At 45.3% G+C, this 13,510-nt stretch overlaps 1 protein-coding gene across 4 annotated transcripts in view; it reads right to left on the bottom strand.

Annotated features, from left to right (window-relative positions):
* Positions 1-994: 994 nt before the first annotated feature.
* PPP1R12B (protein phosphatase 1 regulatory subunit 12B) overlaps positions 995-13,510 on the bottom strand; it is a 96,727-nt gene continuing 84,211 nt past the window's right edge. For 3 of the 4 annotated variants that reach the window (XM_026063771.1, XM_026063773.1, XM_026063774.1), the window contains one exon: positions 995-4,454. In XM_026063771.1, coding sequence (XP_025919556.1) covers positions 4,368-4,454 — 87 coding nt within the window. In that variant the 3' untranslated portion in view covers positions 995-4,367. Of the gene's footprint in view, positions 4,455-12,289; positions 13,328-13,510 lie in introns of those variants that run through there. The other variant, XM_026063772.1, reaches the window with a different exon arrangement.

Raw genomic sequence — 13,510 nt, 5'->3', positions numbered from 1 at the left:
GAAAGCGCTCAAGCTGCAATAACCAGCTTTGAAGACCGCATTACCTACGTAGAGTTTTCTAGCAACCTCACTTGAGACACACGTTTGAAGATGAGGGCTGCAGCGCTCACATCTTTGCTACGGGCTCATCCTGGCTAAGCTCCTGCGTGGAGCAAAAGTCAGGCTCGAGCATTGCGGAGGGTGAACGCACTAAAAGGGGGCTGGGCCTGGAGTATGTCTCCAGCTGTCCGGAGTTGGCAAGAAAATGCTTGGCCATTTTAGTATTTTGCTTTCAGCTTCATAAACTCCTCTAATTCCTATTTAAAAACAATGTCTGGAACATTTCTTCCCCATCCATGCCCCAAGAGGCCTCCCACATTTCAGTTCAGATGTGACCCTTTCCTGTGTGCCTTCTAACAGAGTCGGATGGATTTTGGGGACGTACCTTCCCAATTCCTTCTTTTGAGCTTTCCCTAAACATGTAYGTGGGGTCTGCAAAGTTGCCTTTCTCGTCTTGCAACTGTGTAAGGCACATAGCTCCAGAGCAATTCTGCTTTTAAAGATGATTGCTACTGTTGTGCTATGGAAACGTTGAAAAGAGCAAGGCTTTGCAAGCTAAACATCTAACTTACAGCAGTTTCCCCCTTTCGGCCTCCAGGTCAGTGCTGACGTTTAATTTGATCTGGGACGATGCTCTTGTAGTGAGACCACGACAGCAAGAATCCAGACTTGCAGGCTGCCTCAAGAGACAGATGCCCAATACTTCTAATGCAAAACATAAGCTGAATAAAGCTGCTGGAGAAAATGGGGACATAGGGAAAAAATGAAGAGCTCACACAATGATTTCTGTGCTTTTAGTTTTGTCATTGAAGTTACAGGTTAACTAACCCAACTGGCCGGACTCACTCTCCCCAGGTGGTGCTGGGATCCCACGGCCAGCTCTGTTCCTCATCCGAACTCATCACTTGGTTCTTATTAGAGAAAGATGGAAGCAAAGTCAAAGCTTCTATTTTATCAACTCTTATTTTATTCATTTATAAATACTGTTGTGTTTACAAGCATCATAGATGTGAATATTATTCCCAAACTTTCAAACACGTAATACTTATACTATATAACAACAACCAGTAAAACAAATCATTCATCTCAGGGTTTGAAAGGCCACTCAAAGTTGCATAAAAATACATTCTCTCCCCATCTCATAAGCTAGTCCTGCTTTCTCCAAGGAGTTTATTTACAAAGAGTCATCAAACTTGCAGCCACAATAGGTGGGTTCACCCCAAGCAATAAAAATGAATTCACCCCAAGCAATTGCTTAGAAAAAAGCTTCTGTGCTCTCCAAAGGAGAGCACCTCTGGCAAATGCTCTGGATTCAAATAGGGATCAGTTTTAAAAACTGCTTGCTTTGCACTCTGTCCCAAGTGCAGAACGCAAGGTATCCTATTATTTCATCTCCTCAGTGCACTGGTTATGTCAGACATGGTTAACTGAGACCAAAAGTCATACGCGAGAATTTGGTTTTCAATTACATTGTTACCATGAAATACTCACAGCTTTGGCTAGTCACTGAGACTAAACTGTTGGTGGGTCCTATACCCTAACTAGAGCTTAGGATGCTAATCCAGTGCTAAACAGACACTTCATCTAAAGTGGTTTGGCTTAAGGTGCCACGCAGAGGAATTCAGCCTTTTGCACCCTTTGCATATTGTTCCTTAGGATAAAACGCAACGAGTTTCCTGGTAGGAAGGGGCAAAATGTCAGTGCAGGATGGATTTGTCAGAATGGGTTGAACCCTCTCCCTAAACAGGTACCAGGTTTCTTCACACCTCCAGGGACCTGCCTTGTGAGAAGAACAGGATCTTTATTCTGCAATCTTGTCCCTTGTCCTGCTGGGAACACACAATCTGAGTTTCACGTGTTGGCATGCCAGCACTGCTCACAGCCAAAATGACCGACAGCAGCAGCCCCAGCAGGTGAACTTCTTCGTCTTCATACAGCACAGAAGTGACGGGACTCCTGTCACATTTAGAGCTGAGAAAGCCCAAGTCTGAAGCAAGGAGTGGGCCGTAAAGAAGAAACATCAAGAAATGCAGAAGTACTTACATAAAGAGTGCACCAAGAGGGAAAGGCGTGCAGAAAAAGCATTGACCAGGTTTCAAGACTTAAAGCTGTTAAATATAGCAGGGTTAAAATAAAGTAATAAAAAAAGATGCCTGGATTAGGCAGTGCTCTGCAGAAACCCTGATGCCATTAACCAGCTTTGGTCTCTTCCTCCCCAAAGCACAGCAGCAGAGGAAGTGCTTCAGTGTACCAGGAGAAATGGCATCTCATGCCATGCACAAGTAACCCCGCTGGCTGAGCGATGGAAGAGGAAGCTCTGTCTAGACCTGCCCTGGGAAAAACTGGCAGCTCTAATGAGAACTAGAGAGGTGGAGGCAGGCAGGATGGGGAGGGGATGGAAAAAAAATTGAGAATTAAAAAGAAAAAAAAAACAAGGGAGAGGAAAATTAACATACTTTCTGAAGCAATAACCAGCGAAAGGTTCCAAAAAGCCCAGGATAGAGTGTTAGAAATTTTACCCTGTTGAGCAAGCTCAGGAACTACGCTCGTGTTCAAGTATCAYATCTATATCGCTCATAGCAGAAAGATCCCTACCAGCCCTGCAGGATCCACATGCCAAAAGTCAGCAGAAGCACCTGGGAACGTAGGTAACATTTCTTCACAGTGACCTACAAGTTCAATGACTGCGACCCTAATTCTCAGCCACACAGAGCAAGGAAACCAAAGGACAAAGGAAATGAAAGGTCAAATATGTACGTAAGTGGATGGGAAAGAGGTCTGGATACAGCCAGAAGTCTCTGGAAAGGAAAGGTCTCTTTTGTGAGGAGCCTGTTAAGTGGAAGCTCAAGAGATCTGATGACAGGTTACTGCTGCTATCATCAAAATCACACAGCACGTGGAGGAGTCACTGTCTAAATGCCCATAGAGTGAACAATTTCAAACTGTTCTGAGTATGAATAACATAAAAGAGCTTTTTGAGGTCTCCTTCAAGGTCTAGTCTTATTGCGAGCTTCTGACTGGTTAAAAGACTTTCATCATAGAGATACAGTTACCAGCATGCCCAAGGATAGTTCCTTCCTGCCACTCCGACACCAGTGCACCCACACCTTTGCAAGGCATGCAGGAGGCCAAATGGTCACTGCTTCATGTTCCTCTGCCTTGAAACCTGGCTGTGTCAGTTTTTTTTCACCAATGGATGGGTGGGTGAAGCTGGCCTCCGGCATTCCCTCTCTCATCTCCATTCCCTAGAAACAAAACAGCGCCGCATTTCCTTTGGCTAGCCTCATCAAAGCAAAGTACCTGAAATATCTGACCGGACTCCTCTACAGGGCTCTTCCTCCATGTAACAGTTTATCAGGAAAATGTTCCAGATCACTGTCAGGAAAGGGAGGCTGGTTTCTTGTGCGGACACAGGTCCCTGCAAGGTGATTCACACTCAGATGTAACGTATGCATGTGAAAGTCACAGATGAGCTCTACTGGTTTAAGCTCCTCCTTCAGAAACCTTGGCAAGTATCTGTGATATATCCTGTCCCAAGGGGCAAGAGTCTAGATGCAATTAGCAGGTGCTACTAACTGGGCAGCAACTGAGATAGGAGCACCGGAAGGATGCGGCATGATACCTCATCACCCAGGCTGCAGAGGAAAAGCAGGGTGAGAGATAAGAGGTTTGATACTGAGATTCAGCACTGATGTTACCGAACAGATTCAAAATCTTACATTAAATAAAAAGACTCGGTCTACTGGGGCAAAAGGAGAACGAGGTCTCTGTGCAAAGCAGCTCTCACCAGTCTGTCTCAGAAATCAGCCCCGGTGTCTTTCACAGCATCATATTTTAACCAGTCCCTCATTTCACATGGGCAGCTGACGTGCATCTGCAGAGTCACAGCTCCTGTTCACGTTTCTCACCTATAAAGGGCTTGGACATGCTGGATTAGTTCTTCAGGTATTTCTGCATCACTTTTAAAAGTAGAAGCTACCTACTCCAGACTGGAGTCCAACACCAAACACTGGGCTTCTGGAAGAAAAAGTTTTGGCAGCTCAAACCCAGTCCTCACGTTTCTCTTCTCCCTTGAATAAAATGTCCGAGATACCACAACATGCTTAAATTAAAAATAATAAAATGGCAGGGGCGTGTGTTGTGGGGGAAATAAGGGCAGTAAGGGAATGTACAGCAAAGGGCAGGGCAAGGCAGGCGTGACAGATTGATCCCATGGCTGAAATGCTTGCTGTACTTTTGACAGGAGGAAAAGAGGTGGGGAGGGCTTGGTGGAAGGGTTGGCAGCTTGTGTAGGACACCCCTCTTCATCCTGCCTTTGCTCAGGCTTCCTATTTGGAGAGCTTGCTGATGACCCGAATGAGCGCTCCGTTTTCGTCTTTCAGCCTTTGATTGTCTGACTTCAGCTCTGTCAAAATCTGCACAAAGACAAAGACAAGGCAGGGTTACAACTCGCGGCACAGCTGGCTGGAAAAGCCCGGCAGCTCGGAGGAAAAAGCAGCAGGGAGAAGGGGAGTTACAGCCCCATCCACAGAGCCGCAGCAGCAGTCGGCTGCTCGGCTCACGTCCTTCTCAAGATCGGTGTGCCAAAGAAGCGTGCAGGGCTTTCTTTACTGTACACCCGTCATCCACCGCCCTTATAGCGCTCAGGATTTTTCCAAATTGTTGGTAATTTCTCTGTAACGTCTCCATGTTTTTTAAGGCCTGGCTTTCAGAGAAATGTGAGGGTGGAGGGGTCAAGGGGAGCCTTGAGCCCAGGAGCCAAGAAAGCCCTTGGTGAGAAGCAGTGCCGCCGCCCCAGCACTAAGTCAGGACCAGGCTGGGAGGGCAGGAACCTTTTCTGAGTTGTCTCATCCCCAACCTGTTCCCAGTGTCTAATTAGGGCTCAGCAGAAAAGCAAACCGAGAAGGCATTTTTCCTGGATCTTTTTTTCATTTTTGCCAGGACTATAGGGGAAAGCAAAGGTTTTCTGCAAATTTTTTCTGCTTTGGATTTCTGACTCAAAACTGGACTAACCCTGGTTTGCAAAATCTCTTTAGAATAAGAACAAATCTCTTTGGGATCCCAGAGATACTTAATGCAAACGTTCATGACATGGCTAAAAGACTGGTAGAACATACTGACACGGGAGATGCCGCAATGGTGCTCAATGTTTAATACTGGAGTTAAAACAGGGGTTGCAACAAAGACAAAAATTGGAGTGCTTTTTATTGGAAATACGGGAAGAAATAACTTTGACAAAACCTTTCAAGCATTTTTTATTGGCCAAACAAGCCCCAATCCCCACGTTTCCCACATTGCAGGTGGGTGACCTTCAGTGAATGGCTCACAGGACGTGACTGTCCCCATCCATTCAGGAATTGGAAGGAGACCCAACCTGGCCTGTCTCAGGGTGTAACATGAAAGGTGTAACACAAAAGGTGTAACACTCATCAAGGGGTATCAGCAGTCCTGAGGGCGATCAGCAGCAGACACTGCTGGAACAAGCTAGGATGGCGTGGGGTCACATGCGAGCACAAACAACCCTGGCATAAGCACAGTGACGACTTACCTACGTCAATACAGGTCTTAGAGACACAGGAATTCCCCCAAATATGAAATCCCAGCTGTTGTTCCCCAGCAGAACAACACTATCCTTTCTGTGCAAGCGTGCACATCTACTTCTGATCACAAACTCCTTCCCAGCCGCCTCATTTGCACCTCCTCCGTTACCATTGCTACATGATCAGGTGGCTCCCCAGAGCGAACGCCATCACACACCGTTCCTGCTTGAGCAATTCCCTCTTTTAACTGTCAAGCCAAGACATGCTTGTGTGGCCTCAACGCACTCCGTGCACCCCATCCCTACAGCCACACCTGGCGTTCAATGCTCTCAATGGAAGGTTTTGCAAGAAAAAGAGGAGGGAGAAAAGTGCAGAATGGCAATGTACTGGGGAAAAAGCAAAACTAAGTGATGGGCTGGATGGAGCTTCAGCTAGTGATTTGTGTCCTTTCTAAAATGTGTCACCTTGGTCTCAGCATTGGTGCTACAGGGAAATTTCCATGACAGGGACCATTAGGGAAAGAGAAGTCACGACTCATTATGCAATTTTGCACTGCCAGATGAAAGGCATCACCCGTCACCAAAGTGCCAAGGAACGCAGTGAAACAGGGAAAGCATTTGCTGTCTCACTGAGTATCTCGTTTGCTCCTGAGCTTCATCTAAAACTCACCAAAAAGCACAGTGCCTTCAAGTCCAATGTGCTGGAGTAATTTTAACCCCCTGTCGCAGTCTGCAGACGGACTGTCCCTCTCCTCTCTGCATCACTGTTTGGGGTGCCCTGCAGTCTTGAACATGTCCAATGCTCTAATAAGACAGTGCTCTGAAATCCTGCCATTTGTTTCCTGGCTTTGGAAGAGAGAATTCTGCCACAGGTTCCCATAAGCAACATCAGAGAGCAACAACTCAAATTTTACAGCTTACTGGAAGCTCTGATGTTGGCTGCCTTTTGCAAGCATGCTTCAGTGCAACTTTGCTGATTAACTGGAAAAGCAAGGAACGTAACTAAGTGTAAAGCAAATACTTCTTGAAAAGTTTCACGGTCGTAGCGTGACTCCATCAGTTTCCAGGGAAGCTTTCTGAAAACTAAAACCAAACTTGTGAAATTTCATTCCTCCCAAGAGGACGAAAATTATGTGGATTTTAGAAAACAAGATCCTTTAAAAAGTGGCACTGCTGCTGTGTAGTAGTAAAACTGTCACAGTTTCAAACAGTGGTATTACTGTATAGCTATGATGTCTTAGGACCCAAGTGAGACAAGGTTTACAGGTAACAGTAATACCCTTTATTAGATCTACTAGAAGAGATTAAAAAAAAAAAATCCGATGAGCTCGCAGACACACAACCCTGCTTCAGCTCGGACCCAGAAGCAGTAAACTGCAAAGCTATACGCAAGCTGTTAATGCTTATATATGTCTCAGCTAGCCTGCATGAGAGAAAAGGTGGTGGCACCTTCAGAGTAGAGAGGATGTTAGCCGGGGAGAGGTGATAATGTGATTATATCCTAGCAGAAAAAGAGAAACAGGTGACTTAGAGTTTGTGAAATACTATTTCCCTGAGCCTGGAAGTATTTTGGTCCATTTTCCCTCTCAGATCTCAAAGCAAAGTAGGCAAGAGAATAACTTAAAGTCGCTGCTAATGATAACAAGTGAGTCAGTGACAAATTCAAGAATGCTTTCGCAGATTTAAACCAGAAAGACGGTGAGATCATTGAATCTGACCATCTGCACTATTCAGGCCACAAAATATTAAACACTCACTCACATATTCAGCCCAAAAGCACGTGTAGGATAAAACATTTTGTCTTGATTTGAGACTCCTGGAAATGGGAAGCCACAACTCCCCTGGTGGGTTTGTTTCTATGATTAATCATTTTTGGTATAATTTGTATTCTAAGAATAGATTTTTTCATACCCTAGTGCCACTTCCAGCCCACTAGAGCATACTGCTGCTTCGTTTCTTTAAATAAAATAGCCATCTGAAGGGGCCTGAATACCTCCCTACTAACCTGCAAAACACAAGTAGGGCTTGGAGGAGGAAGCATTTTCTGTTCTACTTCAGCACTGAACCAAAGATGCAGCAAGGAAGGATGAAATTTCACTGCACTACATGTGAGTGTAAAGCTTACGGAAGGCTCATCCTTGGATTTCAAACACTAATTATTCTGCGGTGAATTTAAAACACAAGATGAAGAAAGAAAAAGCATCTGGTCTGCCTCCTATCTCTTCACCTTCCTTGTAGCCAGACCACAGAAGGCAGAGGAGATGCTGCAGCACATAAATTCAGAGTAAAAAAACTCTTTCTTTAAAATGGGGGAAGGAACTTGTTTCCTTACTCAAGTGATCAAGAAAATCTGTTGAGAACTGTCCAGCTCTAGATTTTTTAAAAATTGCCTTCCCGTCTGAAATGTGCACATTTCATAATATTCTAAGAAAYGTATTAAATTCTTAATTCTGGCTTTGGATAACCTTATTTGCTCGGTGCCAGCTTCTCACTGAAGTAAGCCAAATTAAATAAGAGTTCTATTATGATCAGAGACATACCATAAAACACACCTATTTTGAGATAAAATAATGGGGAAGGGGATGCTGGCTAACCTATCGGCACTAACAAGTCACCCCAAAGCCGTTTGCCAGTGTTAAGTCACTGGGAAGCAGCTGATCTCCTGCTCCTCAGTAGCCTTTTCCGTGCCATCCACTCCAACATCTACTCTTTACGCCTCTGAGTGAGAAGGGGTGAACATGTCCTCCTAGATCTCTTCGGGATGATGTGCACCACAGGGAAAACGTGGCCCCCCCCCCCGGATGTGGGTGGTTAGTAAAATGGCCGAGCTCAGCATCTTCTAAGCAGAGCCAAAATCAGCGCAACTAAATGCAAACAGTCTACGCTGAGACCCTATCCCCAAACGGGGAAATAAAACCATGCTTTCGGCTTTTTGGCTGCCAAAGAATCCTTTGCCACATGCCAGTTGGGAGCCGCATGCTTCATCAGACACCCTCGCGAGCAACAAGGCAGGGGAACAGCTCGGACGAGAAGAGCGGAGACCTGCCTGGAAGAGTGGAAGAGGGAGGCGAGATGAGTCGGAGGGAAAGCAGCTACAGCTCCTCTGATTCGCGGGGCTTGGCAGACACTGAGAGTCTGGCCACGACCCGGGTCAGAGCCCTGTTTTCAGCCAGCAGTTGCTCATTCATCTGCCTCAGAGTGTGAATCTGTTTGAGCTGGTGGAGATTCTGCAGAGAGTGACAGGAAGGGACAGAAAAAACACAGAGAAAACACACCACGAAGACAAAAGGGCACAGAAACGTGACTTTAGTTCACAAGCAGTAAAGAACGAATAATAAAAAAAATTAGCAGCAGTGAATGCCAGACGGGCAGCAGCTCAGATGCATGCAAGGAAAGCCCTACAACACGCCGAGGACACTTCAGCCTTCAGAAAGGTCTAGTAAAGGGGTTTCCCACCACAAAGCAGGGTGGTCTTTTGTGGGTTATATTTCAGTTTCCTGAGCTTATAAGCTCCACCAGCACATAGCTCCTCAACTCATGAACTACCAGGAGAACTGACACATTGGCTTATCAACTACATGGGCTTTGAAAGCACTGCTGGCAATTGTGAATTTCTTTAAAACTCTTTTTTCTTCATATGCTCCTAAAAGCTAAAGCAGTCTTGTGTAGCAAAGAGGGGTCACAGCTTCACGGGAGATTTTGAAATGCACCCAGATTGAAGCGCCTAAAATGTCACTGTCCTACAGCACATCACCGAGACATATATCGCATCTGCTCACATCCCTCTTCCTTGTGCCACCTGAATTACGGCTCTGATGTCGGCTCTGGTTTTGGTCCTGCCAAAAGGTGCGCGTGTGTGTGTTTTTCCATATATCTCTGCCCAGATTTAACTCTTCTCTGTCACCAGGCTAAATTTATCTCTGCTCTTCGGAGGTGAAAAGTTAGGGATTTAAACCACTCATTTGAACTAGAGGAGCTTGAGTGACAGCATCTTAAACAAGAGGCGTATGGAAACACGGCAATCTTAGTTACAAAAGAAATAAACGGGCAAAGGACACTGTAGAAATAAAGCCCCGAAAGGCAGGGTTAGCACAGTTATAGCTGCAACAGGAAGATACAAAACACAGAAGCAATGCAGAAGGTAAAACAGTGAAGCAGTAAAAGCCACACCAACGTCAGCCATGTTTTGGTACACGGAAGACTTTTTCCCAGTGACAATAAAGCAAAACCATATGCTGGGCATTTCTAGCAGTGGCAAATGCCAGGAAATACTGAGGCCTGGAGAGCTGCTTTCTGGGCAGGCTCCGTCCCTCCTTCCTCCTGACAACTAGTCTGGCAGCGGGAGCATGGGCACTGAGCAGAGAGAAGGCAGGAAGGGAAACATCTGCGAGAAGAGTAATCCTGAGTTCAAGTGAAAAAAAAAAACAACCCTAGCTCGCAATCAAAGCAGCTTCCATCCTGTCCGCAAACCGATGTGCTCCTCCCTGCACACACTTGTGACAGCAGGGAGGAGATGAAGGGAAGGATCTGCTGGGAAATGAACTCTTTTTTATCATTTTGGTCAACACAAAGCACTCAAATAGAGGTCACTATTTGTGGGACTAACCAAACTTTCCTTAACCAGCAGTACCGTTGATGTATCTGTTGTGAGATGAAGAACTCGCACCTGACTTGCATGACATGGAGCTGGCTACCGTTACCAAGGGACTCGCTGCCTCCTGGCACCTTTCTGTCCCAGGGCTCTTACCTGTATAAAGGAGAAGCATTCCACGTAGCCTCTACCCTTCAGCTCAGTTCTAACTACTCAAAACCACCACCTTTATGTCCAGCTAAGGAATCAAGATATCTCATCTAAAAGCCTTGCAAAACCAACTGAAGCAACACCGATGACGGCAGGAAGTTGGCTAAAATGTTGCCTACTGCTACTTACCCTTCCATATTAACCAGTCTTATCAACTTCAGCCTCCATCAAACTTTTGACACCAGATAAAGCGAGAGGTCCTGAGACAGAGCTATGGCCGGCAGACTGCCAAAAGCTTCAGAGAAATCTTATTAGTGTGACTCATGTTTTTTAACCAAATTTTAGTTCATTTATCCATCACTTAATCTACCCTATCTGTGCAGGCTCGCCCTGTGGTCAGTGAGGAGATATTCATCACACTCTTTGAGGTGTCAATCTTGTGATGAATTACACCCTGGAGAGGCAGGAGGAAGATTCATACCGGAAGAGCCATCTCTTTTTGTGTTATCGCAGGTTATAAAAGCTCTCTGTTTAATGGCAGAGAACTCAGCTGAGCATCTGGCTGGCAGAAGACGTCAAAGATCTAAACATATGTGGAATGGGGTGCAGTGAGATGCAAGATGGAAAGGATGATGATTGTTTTAGAGACCACCTGTATTTTTCAATATAGCACTAAACTTCCAAATGGCAGGATCAAACACAGCTCAGCATCAGCACACTGCAGCAGGCAATACGGGATCATCTATGCTGAAATGTGTACGTGCGCTCCAGCTAGGACAGCCTTCTACTTATCATGCTCAGTGAAAACTAGCAATGGCCAGAAAGCTGGGCCTGATGCCAAGGGCAAAGAGCAGAACCTGGACGATACCGCTGTGACTGCTTATCACTCTGCTTGATACTCGGACTATAGAAAGCCGGCTTCTCGGTTCAGCCTTCAATTAAAGGATTTTGTGCCTACCACACGAGGGGAAATAAAAATGCCCAAAGCATGCACAATGCACAAGGCCAGGAGGTGCAGTGCTGCTACAGAATAAAGATGCTTCTGTGACCTTCAAGGAAAATTGCAGTGTTAAGTTGGGACCTCAGGCACTTGGCACTGCATTCAGTTCAGTGCAAATGCTAATTTTCTTTCTCCTTCCTTTGCCAAGTTCCTGTATCTCCAGCAAAATTCTAGGATCACCTAGGAAAATGCAGTACTATCCTGTCACCTTTGCAAGAGCAGGTCTGCTGGAGCAACTCTAGCACCAAAAAGTTCTTTGAGATCACTTATTTCGTTCCACTCCTCTCCATTTCTTGATTGCTTCATTAGTGGTGGTTAAACTCATGCAAGGGAAAAAGATCATTATCTTAAGCATAGGATGAAGTACAAAGCATTTCTGTTACAGAAACCTAGGATATTCCTGTAACAACTACTGTATCTCCTCTTCCTAAGAAGTCAGCTGCCAGGAGAGGAAAAGCTTTCACGTCGCTCTGGTCACGACGCCTGATACACAGAACTGGACATAGTGCTAGGCATAGACACCTGAGAATCAAAAAACTGGATGGGGGTCATGACAGCCTGATTCAATTCAAAGACTAGTGGGAGAAATGCTGAAGACTGCAGTACTCCCATGAGATGATTGCTTATTTCCCTTCTGTGCTCTCCACGTTAAACGCAACTAGTGGATTTGCTTAAGTTACTTCTTCCTTCTGATTTTGCTCAATAGCTATCCAATTAGCCGAAGTAACCGGAATGCAAGTCTAACCAGAATTAATAGATTTGTTTTCATGGCGGCACATATACAATTGGGATTAACACAGAAGTTCTTCGGAGGCTATCTCAGTCTGTACAAACAGAACAGGGCTGATTCGCTCACTTTAAGGCAAGATGTAAGTGGACACAGAAAGTCCGCTTTCCTTATGGACTTGAGCACACACGAGCTTTGTCCGGTTTAATGTTTTTATCTTCAGAGACTTTAAACTCCTTTTTATTGAGTGGCTGTCAAGAAAGAAATGCCACAGAGCACACAGGGACTGATCACATGCTCAAGTTTTTGCAAAGACTAGTGGAAATGTAGCAGTACCCCAGAAGAGATGTTTTCAAATTTCATGTCTATTTATTCCACTAACAAAAGGCTACTTTGGTTGTTTTATGCAGTAGGAACACAGTAAAGAGCAAGTGTCACTCTAGGGGATCTGATAGCTCCTTATCAGCTTTGGGGCCTTTTGCTAATAGCAAATACATTGATTAGACCAAAGGCTCTTTTAGCTCATGTCCTGTCTCCAACAGTGACCAGCAGCTTCGGGGACAATATAAGAACAAGTCAAACGTCTATCAGTGTTTTTCCCATTGCACCATCTTGGTTTCCACCAATCTGCAGCTTCGGGCTACTTGAGCCAGAGGCAGTTTCTGCGCATCCAACAGTCCCTACAGGCCCCTTCTCTCATTAATTGCTTTCTGAACCAATGTAAATGTTCAAAACTGACAGGCCACTAGAGGACACCAATTTGTCTCTTTACTCCATGGACTGAGCTGGTTTTTGGTGTGATTGACATAGCTAAAGAAATGTTTTTTCCTGCTGAAAAATATGCAAACTCTTATTGTCTGTGTTCTCTTGAAGGTCATATTTTTGTATTTACAGAAAAGTCTCTCTGGAGCTAAAAGCTGCCACCTGTTGAGTGAACACAGAATATGAAATTCAGGCACATTCAGTCCTTTCTCCTTCCCCTTCTATCTAATATGTCCGCATTTATTTTCTGCTCTTCGAAGGAACAAGAGAGCCTTTACAGTAAGACTCCAGCAAATCGTTCTGTTACTTATTGCAGTAGAAGAGTGCAGCACAAGCCAATGGTTCTTCTCAAAGATGTGYGCACGGTAAACATACGCAGCTTCAAACAGAATTGTAAAGTTGGAACCTCTTCCAGGACGGCAGGAAATTGTTTCCATCAGTGCATTGTGCTGGGAGAGGTCAGCGCTCTCAGCCCTGAGCAGGGTCCTTCCTTGTTAAAGGGAGGCAGCTTGGTCCCACCTGGATCATGCTCAAAGGGAATGAAACCACAAGGCACAGAACAAAGAGCATTTGGTGAATATGAGCATTAGAGTAGAAGTATAGCATAAAATGACGTAACGCTGGTGTGTACTGAGGCAGCAAACCATACTGCTTCCTGCTCTGTAGTGCTCCCCGCTAGCCCAGTGCTCGCAGGGCATCCAA

The sequence above is a fragment of the Apteryx rowi genome, unplaced genomic scaffold, assembly GCF_003343035.1.
Source record: "Apteryx rowi isolate R43461 unplaced genomic scaffold, aptRow1 scaffold_200, whole genome shotgun sequence".
Taxonomy (NCBI): Eukaryota; Metazoa; Chordata; class Aves; order Apterygiformes; family Apterygidae; genus Apteryx; species Apteryx rowi.
Note: the sequence above shows the minus strand (reverse complement) of the source record. Positions and strands in the feature narration are given on the sequence as shown.